At 51.4% G+C, this 25,484-nt stretch overlaps 3 protein-coding genes and 1 non-coding gene across 10 annotated transcripts in view; 2 read left to right on the top strand and 2 right to left on the bottom strand.

Annotated features, from left to right (window-relative positions):
• The window catches only part of LOC118497666 (carcinoembryonic antigen-related cell adhesion molecule 21-like), an 834,765-nt gene that overhangs the window by 313,342 nt on the left and 495,939 nt on the right, over positions 1-25,484 (top strand). The window lies entirely within an intron of this gene.
• LOC118497667 (carcinoembryonic antigen-related cell adhesion molecule 1-like) overlaps positions 1-25,484 on the top strand; it is a 746,496-nt gene that overhangs the window by 230,268 nt on the left and 490,744 nt on the right. The window lies entirely within an intron of this gene.
• The window catches only part of POU2F2 (POU class 2 homeobox 2), a 77,864-nt gene continuing 56,448 nt past the window's right edge, over positions 4,069-25,484 (bottom strand). For 2 of the 7 annotated variants that reach the window (XM_036012831.1, XM_036012830.1), the window contains 10 exons: positions 15,297-15,402; positions 15,120-15,211; positions 12,256-12,417; positions 11,983-12,124; positions 11,751-11,899; positions 11,499-11,675; positions 10,249-10,315; positions 8,942-9,143; positions 8,737-8,810; positions 4,069-8,486 (listed from right to left, as the gene is read on the bottom strand). In XM_036012831.1, coding sequence (XP_035868724.1) covers positions 8,152-8,486; positions 8,737-8,810; positions 8,942-9,143; positions 10,249-10,315; positions 11,499-11,675; positions 11,751-11,899; positions 11,983-12,124; positions 12,256-12,417; positions 15,120-15,211; positions 15,297-15,402 — 1,506 coding nt within the window. In that variant the 3' untranslated portion in view covers positions 4,069-8,151. The remainder of the gene's footprint in view (positions 8,487-8,736; positions 8,811-8,941; positions 9,144-10,248; positions 10,316-11,498; positions 11,676-11,750; positions 11,900-11,982; positions 12,125-12,255; positions 12,418-15,119; positions 15,212-15,296; positions 15,403-25,484) is intronic. The other 5 variants (XM_036012833.1, XM_028530376.2, XM_036012834.1 and 2 more) reach the window with 3 other exon arrangements.
• On the bottom strand, positions 19,052-19,186 carry LOC114511791. Its single transcript, XR_003685756.1, has one exon. It is a non-coding gene; the product is annotated as a small nucleolar RNA SNORA2/SNORA34 family (small nucleolar RNA).

The raw sequence follows: 25,484 nt of genomic DNA, 5'->3' as shown, positions 1-25,484 counted from the left end.
TAGTAGGAGTTCAGTAAATATTTGCTGAATTGAAGAGAACCTGAATTCCAAGGTTAATAAAACTCCTGGGGAGCAGGGACTTCATTCTGGTTCTACATGGAATTAGCATGACTCTCTTGCCACTAGAGGTCCCCACAGTTTCGTAGAAAAGTCTGGAGCCATTTCTGCTGGTGGTGGGAACATTGGGGCAGATCAGGTTCTCGCTACCGCTTTCCCGCACTTCCTGGTGTGATAAAAGAGTCTTTCCCCCCAGGGCCATCTACTTTCTCACTATGGATCCCTCTGGGCACATTGCAGGTCTGGAAAAGGCATGATCTCCGAACAGCAATAGAGGAGGGTGGCTCTTGGGACCAGACCCAGCTGTGGAGTTAAAGATTCTAAGGGTTACCTCGGGGGGAGATGCCTTGATACCAACCTGGAGTTAGTTTCTGGCTCAGCTAACAGATGTGTGTTGGGAGAAGGGTGGTTGGTGTAGCTGACTGATGTTTGAATGTCTAGTTTGTCTCAAGTACTTTCCTGTATTTTTTGGAATAGTTTTCAGACTGATCCTGTGAAGAAAACATTTTGCAGGGAAAAAATCTGAAGTCAAAAACTGTGAAGTGACTTGCTCAAAGTCATGTAACCCAGAGAGGGCAGAGCTTGAATTTAAGCCTGATTTCATTTGGTTTAATTGCCCATATGCTTTCTTCTACACTCTGCTGCCCTCCACTCTGCTGCTTTCTACATACTTGGAAGATGGTGGGGAAAGGAGATAGCCTGTGTGACTGGCAGGAATGTTTAGTTGCTTTTAATCTTGTTTGTGAGAGGCACACCCCAAGGAAAACAAGCTCCCCCCGGTGATTACTCCAGTCTTTTTGTTAGTTTTCTAGTTTGGAACACTAGTAAGTGAGAGGTAAAAGGGAAGCTATATTGAAACCAGGGGAAGAGGAGGCTCAAGGGCTCTCCATTCAGCCTCTGCTGCTCATTGGGCCTATGTGTTCCTCTAGGGGCCCTAGGGCACCAGAGCTCTAAGACAGATGGGGTTATCTTGTGATTTGGGTGAGAGGGAAGAGATTTACCACAGACACACAAGTGATGGGACCAGGCTAGCAACCAGGTCTCCTAACACCACCAGTAGAGATTTTGCTGTTTTATGCTTATTTTAGTTACTTTTAAAAAGAAAAAGCACTCATTTGGCATCCTGATGGCTCCTAATGAAGAGCAGTTACCTATTAAGCAGTTTTCGACCAGAGTGAGTTGGTCCTAGGCACCATCTTTCAGTAATCTCATACCCTGCAGAAAGGATTTGAGCCAAATCAGCCCAGTGTGCTAGACCACCCCTCCCCCCTTAGTCTCCAGGTGAAGTTTTGTTCTCAAACTGCCTCCTCTCACAAAGACCTATAACATTCTGACAGTTGTATCAAATCAGTACTTAGGACAGTTGGAGGATTTATACTTGTAAAACCACCCAAAAGTCAGGCTGAAATCAAAAAAAGACGGGAATGGAGAGCAAAACCTCAGGTGCTGGTTGACCCTAAGATAAAGGTCCTCTCAACAGAGAAGAAAGGCCTGATGACAGTGAGGTCATCGCCCTTCCTCTACTGTGGTTCTTTTTTTTGAGCCTCCAGAGGAAATTTTGAGCTCCCACCCTGAGGAAAATTGTATGTAAACAAGTTTATGGACAAGACTCATTTGCCATCACCTTGCTGAAATTTCCACAGTCCTCAGTTTAGCCTTTCAAAAGAGATGGCACTAATCAAACCCTTGTTGGAGGCTGGGGTTTGAGTTCCACAGGCAAAGGTTCTCAAACTTGAACATGTGTTAGGCAATCCTCCTGGAGATTTGGATCCAGCAAGCATGAGTGGGTGAGACCCTGGAACACTAGTTCTGGTGTGTGTCACTTGGCAGACCCCTCTAAGAGCCCTTGCACTGCCAATTTATAGTTGGATATGAAAATGGCATGACCAGAACTGTTGAGGGGACAGAACAGTGGCCTTCTGCTTCCAAGTATGACTGTCCAGGAGAGGGCATGTGCAGTGGTTGGGCACATTACAGGGCTATAGGTGGATGCCTAGTTCAGCTCCAGTGCTCTCAGGTATGGCATCTGTGCTTGTCACAGGATGGCCTGAGTGACAAAGAGCTTTTGGGTCTATGGTTTCTGACTAAATTCTGAGAGCAGGAGCTGGACCCAGTGACTTTCCTCAGGGTATTCTGAACATCCATTCCAACACCACATCCCCCCATCCCTACTGACTTGTCTTTGAGTCTTACCAAAATGATGCAGTGCTAATACTTTTTATCTTTTTAAATGATCAAAACTCACCCACTCTTCACTTCTGCTCTTCCCCCGTCCCTCACTATTGAATTTGCAGAATCCCAACACCTGAGTGCCACACATCAGAGGGTGGGACAGGAACAAAAGAGACCTGATGGCAGTGAGAAAACCCAGTTTGTGATAACATTTCTGCTTTTCAGTGGTGAGGTCTTGGTGATCAGTCATGGCCTATCCTGTGAAGCTGTTCCTTTCAAATGACTTAGTATGGGCACAAAAATCTGAGTGAGTGTCGGTCCAAAAAAGAAGGACATGTACCTTGTTTCACCAGATGACTTCAAAGTCCTCAGTTTTTAAAGGGTTTTGTTAGTCCTCTGGGGATGGAAGTGGGGAAATAACTGGTTTCCTGGCGTGCGTGTGTGTGCATGCACGCACGTGTGTGTGTGTGGGGGGGGGGGGTCTCATTGTGCTAGAGATCTGTCCTAAGCATTTATATCATTTAGTTTTTATAACTCCGGGGTAGGTATTGTCGCTATTACAAATGAGGACACTGAAGCTCACATATCAAAGGTCCCATCTATAAAATGGCAGAATTCAGATTTGAATTTGGGAATTTGAATTCATTCTAAGTTCTGAGGTTTGGTTTCCTGATTGGCTAAAAATCTGCTCAGGCCTTACTTCTGAGTGAATGTTTACTGAACAGAAGTAAAGCCCTCCCCACCCCAGCACATACATAGCCACCCCCCATACCCTGACTTTTCCCCACCACCCTTCCAAGAACAGAGAGGAGACCAAGGGAGAGCAGGCATCATTTCTCTCTGTACAGTTTTTAATTTTTTATTTTTTGATGTTGTTCAGATGAATGACACACTCAAGTTACAAAAATGGGGCCTTAAAAGAAGCACATTGTACAATGAACAAGCAGATTGGAGTTAAGAACACTGAAACGCTAACCCGCTACCACGAGAAGAGACAGGAAGGGGGCACAGGATGGGAAGGGAGGGGCTACCAACACAGGGGTCAGACAGAACTGAAAAGGGGGGCTAACTTCGTGAGAATGGAGGAAAGGCAGGTCTCCAGGGCCTAATCAATTTCCAGATGCCACTTCTTGGTCTCCCATGCCCACTACTTGCCACCTCCCATCCCCATTCCAACCTGGTCAATCAAATGAGTAGGTGAGAAACACCTACCCAGCAAGGGCTGAGCCAATCAGATCTTTACATGGTGGGGGGGGGGGGGGTACCTAGCCCTAGTGCAGCCTTGGATTTGGGAGGTGATGGTGGCAGCAGTGGGATAAGCCGGTAAGGATCCAGCAGAGAGAAGTTGATCGAAGATCAGGCCCCTGCTTTTCCCCAAAGACTCCTTCCCCCTTCCCCACATGATCCAAAGGCCTTCTCTACAAGTTGTTGAGAGAGGCCCCCAGTCACCCTGCAATTATATAAATAAATAAATACTGAGCCCCTGGGCATGGAGTACAGGCTGGGGGAGAGGCAGCAGGGATGAGGAAAGGGGAGGGAAGAGGAAGGGGGAGGCAGAGGGGAGGGGGTCACAGACATAGTAAATAGTTGTCTCCGTCCCAGCAACACTTCTGTCTGGATTTTTCTCTCCTTTTTGTGTTTAACAAGGAGCTAACATCTCAAGGACAAATACTTAAAAATATACATTATTTTTTCCTTTTTATTTTGTTTCGCCTTTGTCATCGTCATCTTGCTTTGGAGACTGCTGAGGTCAAAGTTCAAACCGCACGAAGGAACTGCGGCTTGTTTTGTGTATTTTTTTAAAATTTTTATTTTTAAATTTTTTTCACTTTTTTTTCCAACGTATAAAAAGGTAGCGGAGTTGTCTGTGGGTTTTTTTTTAAATGGTTAAATCTTTGGTTTGTTTCTTTTTTGTCTTGGAGGCCTTTATCTCTCGCACTTGCCTTTCCCACTCAGAGACCAGTGGGGGCCCGCGTGTCTCAGTCTTTCTCAGTCTGTCTCACTCTCTCACTCAGTTCCCCCTACCCTGGGCTAAAAGGGAGGGAGGCAGCCTGGAATCTGGGTGGGTGAGGAAATCTAGTCAGGTCAGGAGGTCACCCCCATACTTGGCTTGGGTGTGGGGCTCGGAGACCCTTGCTCTTGGCCTTTCCCAGGGAGAAGTGTGGTAAACTCATATCCTTCTCCTTCCTCCTGATCTTAGCCCTGACTCATACAGGGGCCTGGGTTCCCCATCTTCACCCACCCCTACTTACAACCCAGCACCTCCCTCCTAGAAGAGAACAGAGACAGGTGTTTTAGTTACTGGCTTTTTTTTTTTTTTGGCACAATTAAAAGGCCCACCGTTAGGATAGACCCAATCTCTGTCCCTCCCTCAAGCAAGAGGTCATGGTTGGAGAAAAGAAACTCACCACCCCTTTTCTCCAATCCATTCATCTTCCTCTCTTTCTAGCCCAGGCCCCTGGCCCCTCACCTCACTCATCTCACTTAGCCCAGAGCCTGGCCTGGAGTCTCCCCCCAGCCCCCACATAATATCCCTCAACCCCCCAACTCTCTCGTTCACACACAGACACACGGACACAGGCTCTGTACAGACCACAAAATAAAAACGATGAGATAGTTTTGTTTCCCGGAGTCGAGATGGGGGACTGGAGTGGAAGGGGCAAGAGGGGGGTGGGAGGCATGAATTCCCCCATCACCTTCCCAACCCTGGTTCCCTCCTGCCCCCCAGCCCCTTGCCCTGGCTGGCCCCCAGCCAACGATATTTGGTTTCCTTTTTTTAACATTAAAGTTCTATGAGGTATTTGGTGCCTTATCTCGAGTCCTCAGGGGAGGGGGCCCAGGGGGGAGACCTGGGGCACACTTGCCCCTCCCTCCCACCCCCTTCCCAATATTTGGTTTCACAGCTGTAGTTAAAGCTTGGGATTTGGTTATTTTTCCCCCACCCAGGAATTTTCTTTTATTCTTGTTTTTATTTTCCCAGTTATGGGGGTTGTACGGGGAGGGTCCCCACCACCCCCGTCTGCGTGGGGGTCCCTCCACCAGTGTCAGGGCATCAGCCCATCCCTGTCCCTACTTCCTCCTCTGCTGTCTGCCCCACTACTCCCCCCACACTGGGGTTGGGGAGAGGTCCCAGGTGGCAGGACTTGATGGGGAGGAAGCAGGATGAAGTGGGTGGTGGTGAGTCCTGGTTTTTTTTTCCTTTTTTTTCCATTTTTTCTTTTTTTTTTTTCTTTTCTTTTTTTTTTGTGTTTTTTTTTTTTGTTTGTTTGCATTTTTTTTTTTTGGTCTAGAATCATAGTTTTTGTTTGAGTCATCTCCACCATGCCTTCCATGCTGCCTGTCTTCTCGGAGGGGTTTTTGGTTGTAATTCCTTCAACTTTGCTCAAATGTCCTTACTGTCTGTTCAGGAGCCCTTGGCCCCCCTCTCCACCCTTGGTCTGGGGCCCAGGCCCTCTCAACAGTCTCTTCTCTTCAGGAAATAATAATGGACAAATTCAGAGGTAGGGTGAGGGCAGGGAGTCGGAGATGCTTACATTCCGGTGAGGACGGGCCAATGGCAGGCCAGGCCCCGTCATGGGTGCCAGGGTCATAGGGGTGGCCACCCCATTGCTGCCCAGACAAGGCACCCCAGACCCCCGCAACAGCCAAGTCTCTGCTGCCTCCGTGGCCCAGCCCAACAGTTTCATTTCCCGGGTGGGAGAAGGGAGACGAGAGAAAAAGAACACTGAGGCCTTGGGGCCTTAGGGTGGCACCCGAGGCTCTATCTGCCTCTCCTCGGAGTGTCCAGCAGCACTGTCTCCCAGGGCGCTCCCCTCCCTCTGCTACACTCTGCCCAGTGAGGGGCGGGGCCACTCTGATTTCCATGGCTCGTGTCCTTCACAGCAACACTTTGGTTTGAGGAGAGACACAGAAAGAAGAAGATTGAGAGAAGTAAGAGAAGAAGGAAGGAAGAGGGAGACAGACAGAGGCGAGCAGAGAGAAAGGACACAGAGGAGAGAGGACAGACGGAAGAGAATAGGAAAAGAAATCAAAGGAGGAATCAAACCACCCGAAAGTTTGTTAGTTTTCCTTCGTCCATTCTTTTTGTCTTCTTATTCCTTTTTTCCTTTTTTAAAGCTTTTTCGGTTGATTGGGGTGGGGCAGGGAATATGGGGCTCTTTACCCCAGTCCCTGACACCCTCTCTCAGCCCTGCCCACCCACTTCCATCTGCCCTGGCTGAGGGACAGGCCCTGCCCCAGCCGCCCCCCTCCGGCTTTCCCGAAGACGACGTCCATGAGGTATTTGTGAAGAGAAAGAAGCATCCGTCCTTCTATCCGCGCCTTAGGGACCAAGGGCCTGGACCATTGGGGCAGGGCTTGGCTCCGCCTCGCGGCTCCTTCTTATACTTTAAGAGTCCTCATCTTCTTTCCCTTAAATATATATATATATATAAATTCTTTTTTTCTAGTTTTAATTTATTGTTTGTTTGGTTTTCTGTTTTTGTTTTTGGTTCAAAACTTTGTCGGCCTCCACAATAGCAGGAGGGCAAAGTGGCTCCCAGCGGTGTCTCCCCTCTGTCTGTCGTTGTCGAGATGTGTCTAGGGCTGAGCAAACACAGGATCCAGGCAAGACCCGAGGGAAGTCTCATGGGAGCACTGCCACTACAGTGCCCTCTTGGATGGGCACCACAGGTCACGGCACTGTCCCCGCCACATGGACCCTGATGGGGATGCCATCTCGAGGAACCCCACCACTGGGGTGCGTGCGTGTCTGCATGTGTGTGGGGGGAGAGGAAGAGGCATCTGCCAGTGTCAGAGGGGCATGGAGTGGGGGCGGGGAGTGAATGAGTTCTCTTTTTGGTTTCTGGTCAATGTCAAAGAACGTGAAGGATTCCACGGATAGGCACTGGAATATGATTTTTTTTTTCAGGGAAACTGACAGACAAGGATGGAAAAAAAGACAACTTGAATGCCCTCACCTCCTCCCCTTTTGCCTGGAACTTCCACCTTCCCATGGGCTGGGGAGGGGGAAGATCCCAGAGCAGAGGAGGCTGACCTGGTGAGGGTGGGGGGGATGAGTGAGAGCTAGAACTTGGCAAAATGGCCTAGCCCAACCTTCCAAGGAAAAGCGGGGAGATACAGGGATGAAAAGTCATCCCAGGCCTCCCCCTGCACTCCCCTGGCTGGGGTAGGGAGGAGGTTAAAGCGAGACCCCCTGCCTGGGTGAGGAGAGCTGGGGGTTGGGGGGCGAGAGGGACACATGGTAGGGACACATTCTGTTGAGCGAAACGCTAAAAATTCTGTACATCCTTTGGATGAAGCTACTGAATATTTGGTGTAAGGTTGTTCGGGCTTTCTCTTTCACCTTCTTGGAAAGGAACATTTGGCGGGTGGTTCTGAGCCCACCCTTCCGCCCCAGGCCGTGCCCTGTCTTCTCTGGCCCAGGGCTGGGGTCTGAGGCTAGGAGGCTGGCACGGTCTCTTTTTCCTTCTTTGGCCCCCGCTGGGGAGGCAAGGTTGTGGGTGGACCCCACAGCCAGGGTCTCCGGGTGAGGTCCGCCTCACAAGGCTTCTCGGCCCCTGGCTGGGGGTTCTTATTTGGTGTCATAGCGGTGAGGGTGAGCACACTGAGGTCTGGCTTGCAACTGGTTTTTGGTTTGTTTGGTTTTGTGGGGGAATTTTTGGTCTGTTTTTGGTTTTTGTTTGTTTTTCACCTCTGGTTCCTTTGGGGCAGCTGGTTTCTGTTGTGATTATTTTTGGTTTTCTTTGTTGTTGGTTTCTTTCTTTCTTTCTTTTTTTGGTTGTTTGATTTTTTTGGTCTTTCCTCCCTTGTCACTTCTGCTCTGAGGACCCTCTGTGCCCCCACCACTGGCCTCCTCACCCTCTCCTGGGCGAGGGACCAAGGTGGAAGTCAGAGGTGTAGGAGGGGAGGCATGGCGGGCCTTCACTCAGGCTTGGACCCTGACTCCGGGCCCCCTGGACCTCCAGGGGTCTGTGCTGCGGCCTCACTGCAAGTGGAGGAGGAGGATGAGGATGAGGACGAGGAGGATGAGGACAGGCCAGGAGACTTGCTGGAGATGGAGGCCGCCACAGCTGCAGCAGCTGCCGAGACCAGGCCCACGCCAGGCGGGGCGCTGAGCAGGGGCAGCCCAGCGTGGTTCAAGAAGAGAGGCGAGGTCACCAGGCCGGGGCTCCCTGGGGCGGCGCCGGCTGCCCCCAGCACCAGGTTCCCGCTGCCGTCAAGGCTGGTAAGGGGCAGGGTTCCACCAGAGGCCAGGGCTGGCAGGGAGAGAGAGAGGCTGGGCTGGCGGCGCCTTTCAGCATCCTGCCTGCAGCGCCCTGTCTTTCCATCAGCCCCACTGACCCCCATGAGCAGCCCTCACACTTTCCCCGAAGGTGAGATGGGTATGAAGAGGCGAGCAATGCAGTGAGCAGGGGCAGGGTGGCATGGCTGGAGCAGCAATGGAGGGGCTCGAGGCCCACAGGGGTGGGGCTGGTGACCATGGGAGTGACATGAGGCAGCACGCACCTTGGATAGTGGCCAAAGGGTTGTTGCTCATGAGGGCTGGACTCAGCCCGGAGCTCAACCCCACCATTGTGCTTCTGCAAGAGGCAAAGCAGAGGCATTAGCAAGGGCAGGGCTGCCAGAAGAGCTGGGGCTCAGCTACCCACCCTGGAAGTAGCAGCGATCCTGCTTCTCCCCACAGTCTCCCCACCTGCAGCTGCCCACTTACCCCGCGCTGGGGTTCAGGCCCGACAAGCCGATAGCCGAGTGGCTGCCTTGAGGGCTGGGGTTTGTGCTGTTGGTGGTGGCCGGGGGTGGGGGAGTGACAGAAGGGATGGAGTTGAGGGGGGGCGCTGCCCCGCCCCCGCCCCCACCCCCTCCGGCTGTCCGGCTGGGGTGGAGCGTCCCCACAGCTGAGGATAAGGTAGTAACTGCCAGAGAGAGAGAGAAAGGGAGACTTCAGCTTGCACTCGCCCTCCACGCAGGAACCTGGGGTTGACCCCTGCCTGCGTCCTTCACCCGCAGTCTCCCAGCATCTCCTCAGTCAGATCCCACTTAAGCCTCCCGCCCTATCCTCCCAGGGCCATTTCTTTGTGCCACTGCCCTGGTAACAGCAGCCTCAGTCATCAAAGTAAGAGCAGCTGTCACTCACTGAGTCCGTGCCCTATGCCCAGTGTGTGCTAGCACCCTAAGGCCTCTTGTAGCCTGCCCTGAATCTCACCCAGGGCTCCTTTTTATACAGACAAGAACTGGGGGCGGGAGGGGGGGGTGTAAGAACTGGAGGCACCCCGAAGACAAAGCCCTATGGCTCCCTCTAGGGGCCAGACAGGGGCATGCAGCTGTGATTGGGCTTTCGCCTCTGGAATTGGAAGGTTGAAAGGGCTCAGAGCCCAGACTCAGGCCAGACAGCCGTGGCAGCCATTCCTGGTTCTGTCACATCCCACCTGTTCCCTCTAGCGAGCGCCTTCACCTCTCTGGCCTTCAGTTCCCTCATCAGGAAAATGGGGGTAATGGGTATGAGCATTAAATGAGTCAACATTCTTTTAAAAGCATTTAGAACAGTGCCAGGCACACCTTACTGTTTTTCAAAACCTCCACTTATTTCTTAACCTGAAAAGGGGCAATGTTGTGGGTTTTTAAAAGTAGTGTTCTTATGTATGGTGTATGATGCCCTGTCCCCAGGAAAGGAGGGCTTTGTATAAAAGAGTGTGTGTACTTGACACTCGTATGTCTGTGTATACATGCACGCATATAGCTTCCACATGCATTATACATTCCCAACAATTTTATAAAAACTGAGGCCCAGAGAGGTAAAGTCACTTCTGGAGTTCACCGAGTTTATGAATGCCAGGAATGGGACCCAAGCACATCACCTTTCAGCAACCCATGCTTTTCGATGGCCTGAACGGGTGAGTCTGTCCTCCACCCTTCATCCTCCCTGCCCCCTCACCCCCAGGCTCAGCCCTGAGGCCCATGGACACCCTCAGGCTCAGGCCTACTTTGTGCTCTTCCCCACCAACTTCTGCCCTCCCTGACCTGTTGTGCTCAGGCTGCTGGAAGCTTGGGACATCGGCAGGGTCCCAGCACCCCCTTGGGGTGTGACCTGGGGAGAGAGGAGAGAAGGCATGGTTAGGCCACTGTCTCCCAGCAGCCCCTGCGGTGCTCCCTGTGGGTATGACCCCCACCACTCTGCCCCCAGGATGGGGGAGCGGGGCTCTGGGTACTGTACTCTGTGTATGTTGTGCTTTCCTCCATCTTTCTTCCCATGTAGCCTAGGGGATCCTGAGCCACCGGCAGGAGGAAGTAGTTCCCAGTTGAGGGGCTCCCCACCTCTCCTTTGATATTATCTAGTTGCGGGTCTGAAGTGTGTGTCAGGGGGTTAAGGGTTAGTTGTGTCTCTGCATCAGAGTTGGGATGTCACATGGCTTAATTTTCTGGGAACACCCACCAGCCTCCTTCTTGGCCTCCCTGCCTCCAGTCTCGTCCCTCCATCATCCCCAGAAGCTTCACTCTAAATGCGACCCTGTCCCTCCGCAGCTCAAAACTCCTCCTTAGCTCCACACTGTGAAAGTTCAAGTTCAAACTCCTCAGGATATTACTTGGGTCTTTGCTCCCTCCCCAACTCCCACCCCCCTTCAATTCAATGCATTCCAGCTCCAGCCACACTAAACTGTACTGGGGTTCCTCAAGTTGGGCTGGACCCACTCTAGCTTCTAGGCCTTTGTGGACCCCAGTCCCTTCGCCCGCCTTCATGGGCCTGGCTAACTCTGTTGCCCTTTATGACTTGGCTCAGACGGTCCCTCTCTCCCCCATATCACAGGGGGGAGGATGCTCCTCTTTGTGGTGTCACAGCCCTTTTCACACTGGATGGAACAAAGGGGTGTCCTGAAGTGCCTGGTCCTGAGCGGGTCTGTGTGTGGCTGTGGACCCGAGTGCACTCTCGGGGGTGTAATGACGTCCCTGCCTGTGTCTGTGTGGTGGTGCGCCTGCATCCCCAGCTGGTGTTGGTCCCTGTGTGACTGTGCCCTGTGATAACTCTGTTCAGCTATATCCGTGTGTGGGCACTTGTACCCCCCACATAAGACCACAGCCCCCTGGGAATGCTGTGTCCCTATGTGACACAGGTGCTCTGCCCGTGTGACAGCCTGTCCACAAGGCTGACTCTCCCGCTTCTGTTCTGGGCACCGTGGATAACCAGGCAGATTGTGCTTCACACACGGTGCCTCCTGCAGAGCAAGGAGGTGGCAGAGCTTTGGGCCCCGGCCCCACCCGAGGGGCTGTGGTACCAGATGGGGGCTGTAGCTGGCTGGCTTCCCCGGGCTGGGAAGCATGGGGGCCGCGCTGCAGGGGTTGATGCGTTTCTCCTTCTGGCGCCGGTTGCAGAACCAGACGCGGATCACTTCCTTCTCCATGTGCAGCTGCTCTGCGATCATCAGGATCTCCTCTGAGGTAGGCTTCTGGTTCTGCGGGCAGAGGGCTCATTAGCCCCGGCCCACTCTCCCACCAGCCCTCGGGGCTGCCCAGGACGGGGGCCTCACCGCTAGAAAACTCTTCTCTAAGGCGAAGCGGACATTTGTCTCGATGCTGGTCCTCTTCTTGCGTCTCCGACCAGGGAGCCCATCGAACCCCAGGCTAGGGCTGCTCAGCTGGTTGGGGCTGGGCAGGCTGGAGTCCACAGACATAGTCTCTGTGCCCAGGAGGAGACAGGGGCATGAGAAGGAGCCTCCCCTTACCCTGTGCTTGCCACCCACCTGGGAGCCCCAGTCCCACCTGCATCGTTGAGCCACTTCTCCAGGAGGGGCTTGAGTTTGCACATGTTCTTGAAGCTCAGGTTGAGGGCCTCAAAGCGGGAGATAGTCGTCTGGCTGAAGTCGTTGCCATAGAGCTTGCCCATGGCCAGGCCCACATCACCCTGGGCCAGGGGGGCAGGGAGAGGGTGGCAGTCAGGGCAGGGGTTTCAGGTACTGGGCTTGCCCCACCCACTAGTTTGTCTTGTCCCCTCATCCCCTCGCCCACCGCTGGCTCAGCCAGGTGGCCCCAGACCTGCGTGAAACCCAGCTTGATGCGGCGTTGCTTGAAGGTGCGGGCGAACTGCTCCAGCTCCTCCAGGTCACTGGGCTCCTCGGGATGGGATGGTGGCTCCAGGCATTTGGGGGGCTGCGGGTGCGAGAGGTGCGGGTCGGGCAGCATGGGGCGGGTCACGGCCTGGTGAGGTGGGCAGGTGGGTGGGATGCAGGACGGGGGAACCAGGATGGGGCTCAGCCATGGCTATGCAGTCCCCCTTTCCTTCCTCCCTCCCTCTCTGCCTTCCAGCCTCTTCCTGCAAATTCCTCCCATTGGCCCCCAAAAGGTCCCCTCCCCCTACACTGGGCTGCTAGTTTCATCAAGGTTACACTCTACGCCCTGACCAGTGTAGCTCAGTGGGTGGGGTGTCATCCCACAACGCCAAATGTCCCTCACACATTGATGTTTCTCTCCCTCTCTTTCTCTGTCCCTCCCCCGCTCTAAAAATAAATGAAATTAAGAAAAAAAAATATTTTTAAAAAAGTTACACTCTGCTGCCCCACGTGGGGCCTCTCACGCTGGAACTCTCTGCAGATTCCCTCCCAGCCTGGAAACTCCCAGAAGGAGGGTTCTTGCTCCAAGGGCTCTTTCCCCAGAGCTAGAGGCGGTGAGTCCTCTTGGACAGGGAGACAGGACTGGCTCTGCTACGGAACTGAGGGTAACTCGACAAGCCTCAACTTCCCTGGACTTCAGTTTCCCCCTTTGCAGGATGGAACCATTACAGCTGCTCTGCCTACCCTGTGGGGTTGTTGGGGAAACTTGGTTTAAAGTGGTAAGTTGAGCCCTGGCTGGTGTGGCTTACTGAATTGAGTGCTGGTTTGTGAACCAAAGGGTCACCCGTTCAATTCCCAGTCAGGGCACATGCCTGGATTGCAGGTCAGGTCCCCAATAGGGGGTGCATGAGAGGCAACCACACACTGATGTTTCTCTCCTCTCTTTCTCCCTCCTTTCCCCTCTCTCTAAAAATAAATAAATAAGTCCTTTTAAGAAATGATAGGTTGCAAATAAAGTAAAAGTATTAAAAAGCAGATGGGAAGGGCAACTGATTTACAAAGAAGCAATAGCTCTTTCTGGAATGCCTCATCTTCCTAGAACAAGAGATCTGAAGCAGATGGTAGGTGCAGGGACGGTGGTCACACAGGCCCTTGATCTGATATCCAGAACCCTGGGGCCAGATATATTTGGGAATTCAGAAAATTTTCAGGCTTTAGAAAGCCTACATGGGGCATATATCATAGAATGCGACCCCCTTGCCACCACCATCAGGATCAAACCGTCACCCTGCAGCTGGACACATTAACAGCTCTCAGCAAAGCCTGAACCATGACAGAGAGAGGAAGAAAAGCCACTGGCCACCCAGCATCAGGTCAGGACAGGTTTTGCAGCCAAGTGACTTCTAGTGTTCATGTTACAAGAGCGACTTAATTTCTGAGCAGTTTTGGATTTCAGAATCTCAGCAAATCCTTCCATTAGTCTCTAAACTCTTAGGGCTTTCTAAATAGTTCATATTATTTTTTGAAAGGGCTGTTACAAAAATGGGTAGGAGGGAAATCTGAAATCTGTAAAGGACTATGAAAGATCACTACGAGAGTCTAGAGCCCAGGCAACAAACGAAGAAAGACGCTGGAGGCCAGACGTCTAGGAGGAGGCTGAGGCGGCCTACAGAGCCCATAGCCGGCCGACAGGGCCCCTGCCCCAGCCAGTGGCCAGCCGCCAACTGCCACCATGCCGTGTGGACACTGGCCAGTGTTGCCAGAGTTTCTGGTTTGTCAAGAAAAGGTGGGACGCCCCGGCTGCTGTGGCTCAGTGGACTGAGTGTTGGCCTGCGAGCCAGACGTTGCCGATTGGATTCCCAGTCAGGGCACATGTCTGGGTTGCGGGCCAGGTCCCCAGCTGGGGACTCCTGAGAGGCAACCACACATTGATGTCTCTCTCCCTTTCTCCCTTCCTTCCCCTCTCTCTAAAAATAAATAAATAAATGAAATATTTTTAAAAAAGAAAAGAAAAGGTGGGAATCTGGCATTTTCTGGGAATTTTGCCGACTAATTTAATTTGGAAAACATGGTGTGGGCCGAATAAAACATGTCTGTGGGCCCTTGTTTTTGGTGCCTGGTCTGGGAAAGGGGTGTGAACTAGGACCCAACAGACCCTTCCCCAGAGAACCTTCCATCTGAAGCCCTGGAAGAGACCCAAGGCGCTGGAACCTAAGGGCTTTCTAACCCCAAACTTCCTGTGTTTGTGCACATGCGCAGCCAGGGGCAGTGGGGGTCAGATCCAAATCTTCCTCAGATTCCCAAAGGAGCCCAGGTGCCTAGAAGGTTAAGTGCCACTGGTCTGGTTGACTCCCCTCATTCTACAGAGCAACGATGTTCAACCTTTTGCATCTCATGGCAGACATAAGCTGCGAAAATTCTGCAGCACACCAAAAAACTATTTTTTGCCAACCCGATAACAAAATAGGCATCATTTTGATTCATTCATACCGGACGGCTGTTATTATGTTAGCTGTTGTCATTTTTTAAATTTGACAACCTAAAGAAAAAGGTCAGTGTCCCTGACTAAGTAGTCAGGTACTGCGTGTTTTAAAAATTCTTGCGGCGCATGGGTGGAAAGTCGCTGCAGCAGAGGAAGATCCAGACGGAGGGAGGGGCTCCCCTAAGGTCCCACAGCAAATTAGCAGTGGAATAGGGCTGGGTTCCAGGCCTCCCAACACCTGTCCTGGCCCCATGGCTGTGGGGTGGGCCAAAGGGGGAGGAGACCCTCAGCCCCAACCCTACCCTCATTCACCCAGCCTTCTGCAGCCCTGCTGCTGGCACAGCTGGGCGCACTCGAGGGATACTCACCTGCGTGGGCAGCCCAGCCCGGGGCTGGGAGGTCAGAAGCGCTCCCTGGGTTTGCTGAGGTAGCTGGAATAGATTTGGCGTCGGTAGCAGGCCTGGGAAGACAAGGGGGACACACAGGGTGAGAGGGAGGGGGAGTTCTGTGGGGGCGGCAGGGAGGCCATCAGGTGGGGGCCTTACCTGGCTGACTCTGCTGGGCCTGCGGCAGCAGGAACTGAGCAGGTGGTTGGAGGTGGTGACCTGGCACAAGCACCAGCTGCTGGAGCTGGAGGAGCTGCTGTATGTCCTGGCAGGGATGGGGGTGGACAGAAAGACAGCCTGAGTCCCTCTGCCTCTCCCGAGCCTCCAAGGGTGCTGCACAGGGTGGCCTGGCACCAGTCAGGGAGGGATGGAGCATGGGGCTTCTGAGTGGCACCCCTGAGCTAAGGGCACCTGGGAGGTTTGTCCCAACCCCAGGCTTCCGGAGTGTCCTACCTGGGCCATCCCAGGAGGGCTCACTCTTTATTTACTTTTCTTTCTTAGTGAAATATTTGCCTTGTCTTATAGCCCCATGGATCAAATAGAATTGCTTAAAAATGTAAATCAGACCAAGTCTTTCCTCCTTTTAAAACACACCGCCCAAGGCAAGTGGCATCATGTCTGGAATGAACTTTGAAGTACTCCAGCACATCGTGAGTCAGGAGACTGGACAACCACATTGGGAAATCTTGGCACTGGTAGGGGCTGAACTGTGTTCCCCCCAAAATGCACATGTTGGAATCCCCACCCCCCCAGGCCCCCAGAGGGTGTCCTTACTGAGATATGGGATCTTTGCAGATAGGATCCAGTTAACTTGAGGTCACTAGGGTGGGCCCTAATCCACTACGATTGGTTTCCCCATGAAAAGGGGAAATTTGGACACAGAGACAGACACTCACAGGAGGAAGATGATGTGAAGACAGAGAGAAGCTGGCCACCTACAAGCCAAGGAGAAAGGCTGAAGCAGACCCTTCCTTCACAGCCCTCAGGAGGAACCAACCCTGCCAACACCTTGATTTTGGGCTCAGCCTCCAGAACTGCGAGAGGATGATACATTTCCATGGTTTAAGACACCCAGCCAGCGGTTCTTTGTTGTGGCAGCTCTAACGGATGAATACGGGCACCATTTAGGAAAGCCAAACCCCATGCCTGGGCTTGAGCCCGCACGAGTGCGCACAGGAGTTCACGAAAAGACATGCTGGGATGCTCGTAGCAGAATGGCTTGGAACAGCCAAGACCTGGAAGTAGCCCAAGTACCCGCCAACAATGTATGGGGCGAATAAACTGTGACCCGTGGAATGCCACAGCGATGAGGAGGAGCAGTCTACAATCTCCAATGACACACAGCAGTGAAGCTTCCCAAATGTAACGATGAGTGAAAGAAGCTGGTCACGGTAGAGAACGTCCTGTGTGATCTCTTTCACGATCCATTTGCATGCTGGACGTTGGGAGGCAGAAACTAGAAGGGACTGCAGGGGGCTTCCAGGGAGCTACCATGTTCAGCTTCCGGATCCCAGGGCCAGTGAGATGCACATGCTCAGTTAGTGAGCGTCACTGAGCTGTATGCCTATGATTTGCACACTTTTTGGTATTTGTTACACTTCAATGAAAAGATTTTTTAAAAGGGGAATGAAGGAGGAAAAGAGGGAAAGGAATAAATCCAGCCCCTCCACCAAAAAAAGTAAGAATATAGATGAAAGAGGATTGGCAAAATATTGATATCTATCGAGCAGGTTGAAGATATGTGTGGTTCCTTGTATCTTCTCTTTTCTTTAAGTTTGGAGATTTCCAAAAGAAAAAGCAGAATCCCCTCACACACAGATGAGCCAATGGATTTGCTTTTTAAATCCTCACCCAAGGATATGTTTTTAATTGATTTTTAGAGAGAGAGGAAGGGAGGCGGGGAGAGAGAGAGAGAGAGATTGATGTGAGAGAGAAACATTGATCCGTTGCCTCCCGTACGCACCCCAACCAGGGATGGAACCAGAACCTAGGTATGTGCCCTGCCCAGGAATCAAACCTGAAACCTTTTGGTCTACAGGGACAACACTTCAACCCACTGAGCCAGCCGGCCAGCGCTTCAGGGGATCCTTGTAGCCCACACCACTACAACCGAACTCCTTCCCTGGCCTCTAGGGTCCCTTATACTGAAGCCTGTGCTAGTTTTCCTGACCCCAACGCCCACCTCTGGGCCTTTACGTGTGTCGTTCCCTCTGCCAGGCAGTTCCAGTTCCTGCCCTTAGCCGGGGTCCTTCTTGTCACTCAGCTCCTAACACAAAGTCATCTCTTTGGAGATGACCCCCTGATCCCAACCAGCCCAGCACCACACCTCCCTTCATCACCTTCATTTCACCTCCTTCCTAAGACTTATCACCCTCTCGAGATGCCCCTTCTGTTTACTCTTTCATCCTGGTGTCAGGTCGTGAGAGTGAGAGCATGGGGGCGACTGCTGGTTGCTGCTGTGATCTCAGTTCCAAGTACAGCCTCTGGCACCCAGCAGGCACTCCACATACGTTTGTTAAAGTGAACCGAGACTGATGTTTCATAATTAGCAACTTTCAAGTATAACTGCAAATTACAGGCTGGGGCGAAAGTAGGTTTACAGTTATGAATATGGCAAACAGCTAATTCTTGTATTGTTATTTATTAATTATTGTAGTAGCTTCCATACGAACAACTGTAAACCTACTTTTTCCCCACCCTACACTTAAAATATTTTTTCCACCCTGGCTGGCGTAGCTCAGTGGATTGAGTGCAGGCTGCAAACCAGGCATCGCAGGTTCGATTCCTAGTCAGGGCACATGCCTAGGTTGCAGGTCATGACCCCCAGCAACCGCACATTGATGTCTCTCTCTCTCTCTCTCTTTCTTTCTCCCTTTCCTCTCTAAAAATAAATAAATAAAATCTTTTTAAAAATGTTAAAAATATATAATATTTTTTCCTTCCGAGAAACTGGGGGGCACGACACATGCTCCTCAATTCCTCCCAATACTATTTTTATTCCAAAGACCAACTTAATGTCCCAGGAGGTGAACCACTGGGGGAAAATGAAAGGAATCAACACTAAGTGCTTATTTCTCAATATATGAACAGCAATTCAAAATCAATAAGAAAAAAACCTAATGACCCAATAGTAATCTGGTCAGCAGAGAGGCCTGGTGACTGCCCAGCACAGGAAATAAAAACAGCTCTGAATGAAAAAATATTCAGGGTAACTCACAATAAGATAAACACAGCTACACCAGCACCGAGACACTATTTTTAACTCTCAGGTCAGCAAAGATAACAGTGCCTGACACACTCTGGTAGGGTGTGAGGGGAACGCTCTTGCACGTCGCCGGGGGGAGAGTAATTTGGCAATGTCTATCAAAGTCACAAACGCACATACCTTTTGACTCAGCCATCCCACATCTAGGAATTTATCTTAGGGATGTACTCACACCCGTGCAGAGTAACCTCCCTAGAAGGGTATTTCCCAGCTGCGAGTGGTGTTTCAGCAGGAGTGGAAACAGTCTGAGTACGCAGCAGTAGGGGACACGTGAGTGCATCAGGGCGGAGCTTTGCAACGGAATATTCGGCACTCACGAAAAATAATGGGGGTGCTCTTTGTGCCCTGATGCAGAGCAGTCTCCAAGATGTTCTGTTGCCTCCAAGAGGCAGAACAGTGGGTGTGATGTGTGCTACTGTTTGTGTTTTTAAAAAATTACATCTAGGATTCTGCTTGGGCATGCATGGGTTAGATCTAGGAAACTACCGGAAATCGGCAACACTGTAAACCCTCTGTACCTCTTGAACTTTGAACATTTACTTAGTCCAAATAAAGAAAGAAATGTTGATCAGTCACTTCCGCCCAGCATCTCTGCTTTCCCAGTCATTCATCTTGCCACATTCCTTTTTTTTCCTCCCAGAGACGACTCAGATGTTTCTTTCTCATGAATTGACCATTACATTTCCTTAGTTCTGACATGGCCAATAGACCATAGGAAGACACTTCTTTAGGCTCCTGCTTGAAGCCAGTCGTCTTGCCACATTTCAAGGCTGTTCCCTGTCTACCTGCAAAGGTCTCTGCTTTGTCTGTGTGCTTTGGAAAATGGATGGAGTACCTGGATGCTCCCGACCTTTCACCTTTCTCACTCTTATGGCTAATCGTCTAAGGCCACAGCTTATGGGGTTTGAATGCTAACGCTCTATCCTTTGAAACTGTGTCCATTCTGCCTTCCCTTACGTAATGCCCCTACCCACCCATCAATAAAAGCTGCATGGCTGCCTCCCTCCTACATGCGGACTGACCCTGAAGTGAGGGAAGCTTGGGCTTTAGCCCCCACTTACGATGGACCCTTCCAAGACCCCGTGCCTAATTTTGGTCTCTTTTTCCCTAAAAGACCCTGGAAATTGTATAAAAGTCAGGCCCCACAAAACTGCCCACCTGCTCCACTCTGCATTTCTCACGATGCACTGCGTTTGCTTACACATACTTTCTTCTGCTAGACTGAAACTCTAGAAGGCAGGCACCATGTCTCATTCCTCCTTACTCATTGATTGACTAACGGATTTTAGAGACAGAAGAAGGAAAGGAAGGAGGAAGGGAAGAGACATCAATTTGTTCCCCTTATTTATGCATTCATTGGTTGATTCTCTTTTTAAAAAGATTTTATTTATTTATTTATTTATAGACAGATGGCAAGGGAAGGAGAAAGAGAAGGAGAGAAACATTGATTGGTTACTTTTTGCATGCCCTCAACCAGGGACCTGGCCTGCAATCCAGGCATGTGCACTGACCGGAAATCAAACTGGCGACAGTCCGGTTTGCAGTACAATGCCCAACCCCATGAATCATGCTGGTCAGGGCTCATTGGTTGATTCTTTTCTTTTTAAAAGATTTTACTTATTTATTTTTAGAGAGACGGAGAGAAACATTGATGTGTGAGACATACATTGACTGGCTGCCTTTTGCATGCCCCCAATTGGGGACCTGGCCCACATCCCAGGCATGTGTCCTGACTGGGAATCGAACCAGCAACCTTTCGGTTTGCAGGCCAGCACTCAACCCACTAAGCCACACTAGCCAGGGCTCATTGGTTGATTCTTGTATGTGAACCATTGGTTGTGGGATGGAACCCACAACCTTGATGTATTAGGACGATGTTCTAACCAACTGAGCTACCCTGCCAGGGCCCATGTCTCATTCTTCTTGCATCCTTAAAATTTAACAGGGCCTGGTAAGGCCCCATTAAAAGCACTGAATTGAATCAAATAAGAACAGAAATAAAGTTTTATTACTAGCATCTTCCTGATTTTCTATAACCCTTAGCTTGTTAATTAAGATATTTAACTCCTGTCTTTCCCAAGCTTGACCGACACTCAGTGAAAGGCCTCCTTTCTCCCCAAAAGCCCAAAAGGGTGATGTCTGCAGATTTCTTTCTGAATCAGCAGGAAGAGGGAGGGGTTGGAGAAGATGAAACTCAGTTTGCTGTGGGGTATTGCATTGAGGAGTCCAAATGAGGAATTTATCCACAGCCCATCCATTACTCATACTGTGAACTTGGGGGTCCGCCTTGGTTGCCTTGTCCCCATCCTCTTGCCCCCACCCATCCCATCCACCACAAGTCCCACCCAGAGCATTCTAAAGTGTTGTGCTCTAAATTCTTTGGTGTCTCACAAAACCAACTGCCCCTTCTCACAAAGAAAAAAATGCATAGCCCTGACTGGTGTGACTCAGTGGGATGATTGTACAGCAAACCAAAGGGTCGCCAGTTCAATTCCCAGGCGGGGTGCATGCCCAGGTTGCAGCCCAGGTCTCCAGTTGTGGGCGTGCAAGAGGCAACCACACATTGATGTTTCTCTCTCACATCGATGTTTCTCTCCATCTCCCTCCCTTTTCCTCTCTAAATATAAACAAATAAAATCTTTTTAGAAAATGCATAAAGTATAATATACAATCACCAAAAGTATTTTAAATTGTGATGATCATAATCTGTGGGTTTCCTTAATCAGCACATTACTTAAGATCGGGCAATAGGGATAATGACTGCAATCTCAAAGCAGCAGTGAGTGGAAATAGTACTTTAAGAGACCTACAACAACCGTACAGAATATGGAAATAGCTGTGTGTCCCATTGGGGACAAAGCCCACGTACTGCTGTCACTGCAGGCAACTTCCCATATTCATAATAGAAGAAAATACTGTGGTTTTGGCTAGAGGATAGTAAAAATCGAGACATTTGTTTTCCCATCCGAGTTCATGGACTCCCCTGAATTTTATCCACAGACCCTGGGGGAAGTTCCATGGAACCCTAGTTCCTGCTCTAAAATATTAATCAAACCAGAAAACTTCCTTTGGTTTCATCACATTTGTAATATAACCCAACTCCTTGCCGTGGCCCTGCGTGAGTCAGCCCCTGCTTGCCTCTCCTCCCTCACCTCCTTGACTTTGTCACTCCCTAACTCTAATCCAAACTCTAATCCAGCCACACTGGTTTCCTTCCTGTTACTGAGGCCAAGAAAGAAGTCCCCACCTCAGGGCCTTTGTAAGTGCTGTTGCTTTGTACCTCCTCCCTTTTAAATCCATGTCTCACCTGAAGACATGTTTATTAATTTTAGAGAGGAAAAGAGGAGAGAGAGAGACAGAGAGACAGAGATGGAGACAGAGACAGAGAAACATCAATATTAGAGAGAAACATTGATTGGTTCCCTCTGGTATGTGCCCTGACCAGGAAAGGTTGCAGTGCAACCTTTTGGTGTACAGGATGATGCTCCAGCCGACTGAGCCACCAAGCCAGAGCCTTCCTCCCCTTTTTGATCTGCGCATCACTCCAGTCTCCTCATCACTCAAGTGTCTGTAAAATGCCCCCTCCTCAGAGAGGCCTCCCCCGGCTGCTCACTCGTATAAGGAGTCTTCCTTTCCCTCAGTCAGTCTCCAGCCCACTGCCTTTTTCCTTTCTTTCATAGCAGTTGTCAGCTTCCTGTCTCTGCATCGAGCGTGGATGCCGGCCCCACAAGGGCACAGACTTGGCTGCCTTATTCCTCACTGTGTCCCCCATGCAGAAGGTGCCTGGACTTGGGAATGTTCACTACATGTTTGTTTACGAAGGGAATTAAAGAATGAGAGAGGTTCTGGGTGAACAGTGAGCTGGCTCAGAACTGGGGTTGGCCAGTAGGTGGCCCCATTTCTCCACAATCTAAAGACAGGGTGTGCTCTGAAGACACTTGTGGACGTCAGCCGGTAGGGAAGTTAGAGGAAGCGCAAGCGCTGAGGGACTATGGCGGAAAGGGCAGCTGCCAGGATATTCGGTGAGTCTCTAACCCAGAGGGCTAGCACACCCCATCAAAGCCGAGAAGCAAAGAGGCCCATTCTTGCTCATTCCTGTGTTCTGATCACCCCCACCCCAGTGCATGCACCGAACGGGCCATCGGTGAGAATGAGGTAAAACCTAGGACTGCTGGTGTTTGGAACAGGCTGTGCTTCGCTGCAGCTGGGATCTTGGGGACAGATTGGGGACAGAAAGACTGAGGCACACGGTTGATATGACACACAGGTGACCTGTTCGTTTTCCCATCTGGCTTGGTTCCACCTCGGGGAAGAACTAGAGGAGGCGTGAGCCCAGAGCAGCGGCTGCACCCAGCCCAGGTGCAGCCCCTTGCTCCTGCGTGCGGGGAAGACTCCCCTGGACCCCATCATAGGCCCCCACACCTGCTCTGGCGGCCACCATGAATGGAAAGGTGCCAGCGTGTGTGTCGACACCCACTGGCCATCTCTGATCAGACCAATTATGACCAGTTCTAAGACATGGACAGCCTAGAGTTAAGTCCAGAGTAGGGAGGGCAGGAAGGGGTGGGGTCTGGAGACCATGTGAATTATGTTGTGACCGGCTGTGTTCAAAATGAGGGTGAGACTGTGTCCGCTCGTCCAGGGAGAGGAATGGACCGCCTGGGAAGGCAGTGAGCACCTGTCCTGGGGGCAATCTGGGCAAAACTGTGCCCCACCTGCCCAGAACAGTGCAGAGGGTGGACTAGAAGGGGGCAAGGGGCCCCTTCCGGCTGAGAACCTAGGGGGCTTGACCTTGGCCCTCTTGCCTGCTTCTCGCTGTGTGACTTGGGGGATAGCCACTCCCTGTGGCCTCAGCTTCCCTCACTGTAGAGGGTGACAATGTGCGGTGTCCTGGAAAGACCCAGGCCCTGGAGATAGCCAGAAACCTGACTCTGTTCCTCACACACCGTGGGACTGTGGGCACCTCGCCCTCTTCAAGCCTCAGCTTCCTCAGGTGGCACCTCAATAATTCTGACCTCAAGGGGCCGTGAAAGGAATTAAATGACACATTTGTAGAAAGTTTAGACTGACCCATGTTCACTTATGAGATCCTCCCTAAATGGCAATCATTATTGCAAAGACATTTCTCTCCCAGGACCTCAGTATTCTCATCTACAGAATGGGGGTAATAATATCAAATTCTCCACTGGGTGCTTCTGAGGCCTGAGGAATAGTACAATCCACAAAGCACATTGGAAGTCTCAGCATACTCCTCCAACACGACCCTTTGCTACCCCTGCACCCTCACGTCACCCCTCACGTCACCCCTCACGTCACCTCGTTGACCATGAGCTCCCACAGGTGGAAGCCCTCTCTGGCCATTAATTCCATCCTCTTCCTGACAACTAACAACTCCAGTCCCTGCCCAGGCCCTTGCTGAGCCCCAGCCTCCTGTATCTGTCTGCCTATTTGACGTCTCCACTTGGATGATTAATGCTGTTCACATCGCACTGTCCAAAGCGAAACTCTTGGTTCCCTACCCTGGCCTTCCTGTTCCTCCCCACCTCGCCGCCCATCTCAGAAAACCACCTGACCACCACACAGATGCTGATGCCGAAGCCCTAGGAGTCACCCTTGACCTATCTGACAACACCAAATGGCACCTGGGCCCCCACCGTCACCCACTCTCCCATCTGGATGACCGCAGGGACTGGACTCCTCGCTTCTACTTCCACCCCCATAGTCCCTTCTCCCTGCGGCATCTGGAGGGAGCTTTGTTGAGGGTCCGTCGGGTGGCAAGGGCCACTCACCTATTTAAAAAACCCCATTTCCCATCAAACTTTTCATACATTCCGAATTCCTTGATCAGGCCCCACAAGGCCCCGTAGAAGCTGGTCCTGCCTGCCACCCCCTCACCTCTTACTTGTCTTCCACTCACTAGCTGTGCTCCAGCCACGCCCCCTTCCTCTGGGCCCTGAACCAGACAAGCTGCTTTCTGCCTCAGGGCCTTTGCACTGGCTGCTGCCCTTCCCCAAGCTCTCCCCCAGCTTTTTCATGACTAACTCATTCAGGCCTCGGCTCTCAAAGGCCACCTTCACAGTGAAACTTTTCCTGACCACCCTATTAAAAGTGGCTTCCTTCCTCTTCAGCACCACCCAGTTTCATTTTCCTCATTACACTCACTCTAACACAGTCTTGTTTTGTCAGCTTGTTTACTTGTTTACTGTCCATCTCCCCACTAGAACAGAAGGTCCTCTCCCTTGTTCACAGCCGTCCCCTCTGGGCCATGAGTGGGCACCTGGCATACACATGGTGCTCAATAAGTGTTAGTTGAATGAATAAGTGACTATGATTTTTCCAGTCACTCCACTAGAAAAAGTTTTAAAAGTGTGTGTAGGGGGATAGCCCTGGCTGGTGCAGCTCAGTGGATTGAGCACTGGCCTCTGAACCAAAGGGTCGCCGGTTCGATTCCCATTCCGGGCACATTCCTGGGTTGCAGGCCAGGTCCCCAGTTGGGGGTGCGTGAGAGACAACCACACATTGAGGTTTCTCTCCCTCTCTTTCTCCTTTCCTTCCCCTCTCTCTAAAAATAAATAAATAAAATCTTTAAAGAAAAAGAGTGGGCAGGGAAGGTATGAACAGAAATGGTCTGACTCTATGGTGGGCTCTTCTATGCCTTCTACGCACTAGTGTCCCCCAGAGGCTGGCCCTGCCACGTGGAGCCCAGGAAGTCCCAGTGCCTGGGACAGAACACCACCGAGCACCATTCAACGAGGAGGAAAACTGCCTACATGTGGAATACAGGTTACAGTCATGCTACTTCATGCTAAAACTCCAGGATAGATGAGCCACAGCAAATCCCAACCCAGGAACGATGGAGCCCAGCATGCCTCGGCCAGGCTCCTGGGACACACCCCACACCCTCCGGTGGGTGGTGTGGCTGGCCTGGCACCCACCGCCCATTCTGCAAGCAATAGGACCCATCTCTTCTTTTTGGGGACTTGCCCTCCCCCACTCTCAGACGGTCCAGCTGAGACTAACCCCACCCTCTCTGGGATGGGGGGAACAGACTCAAACCTGGCCACACCTGGCTACAGGGTGTG

The sequence above is a fragment of the Phyllostomus discolor genome, chromosome 12 (assembly GCF_004126475.2).
Source record: "Phyllostomus discolor isolate MPI-MPIP mPhyDis1 chromosome 12, mPhyDis1.pri.v3, whole genome shotgun sequence".
Classification (NCBI taxonomy): domain Eukaryota; kingdom Metazoa; phylum Chordata; class Mammalia; order Chiroptera; family Phyllostomidae; genus Phyllostomus; species Phyllostomus discolor.
The sequence above is the reverse complement of the archived record's forward strand: the minus strand, read 5'-3'. Positions and strand labels throughout refer to the sequence as shown.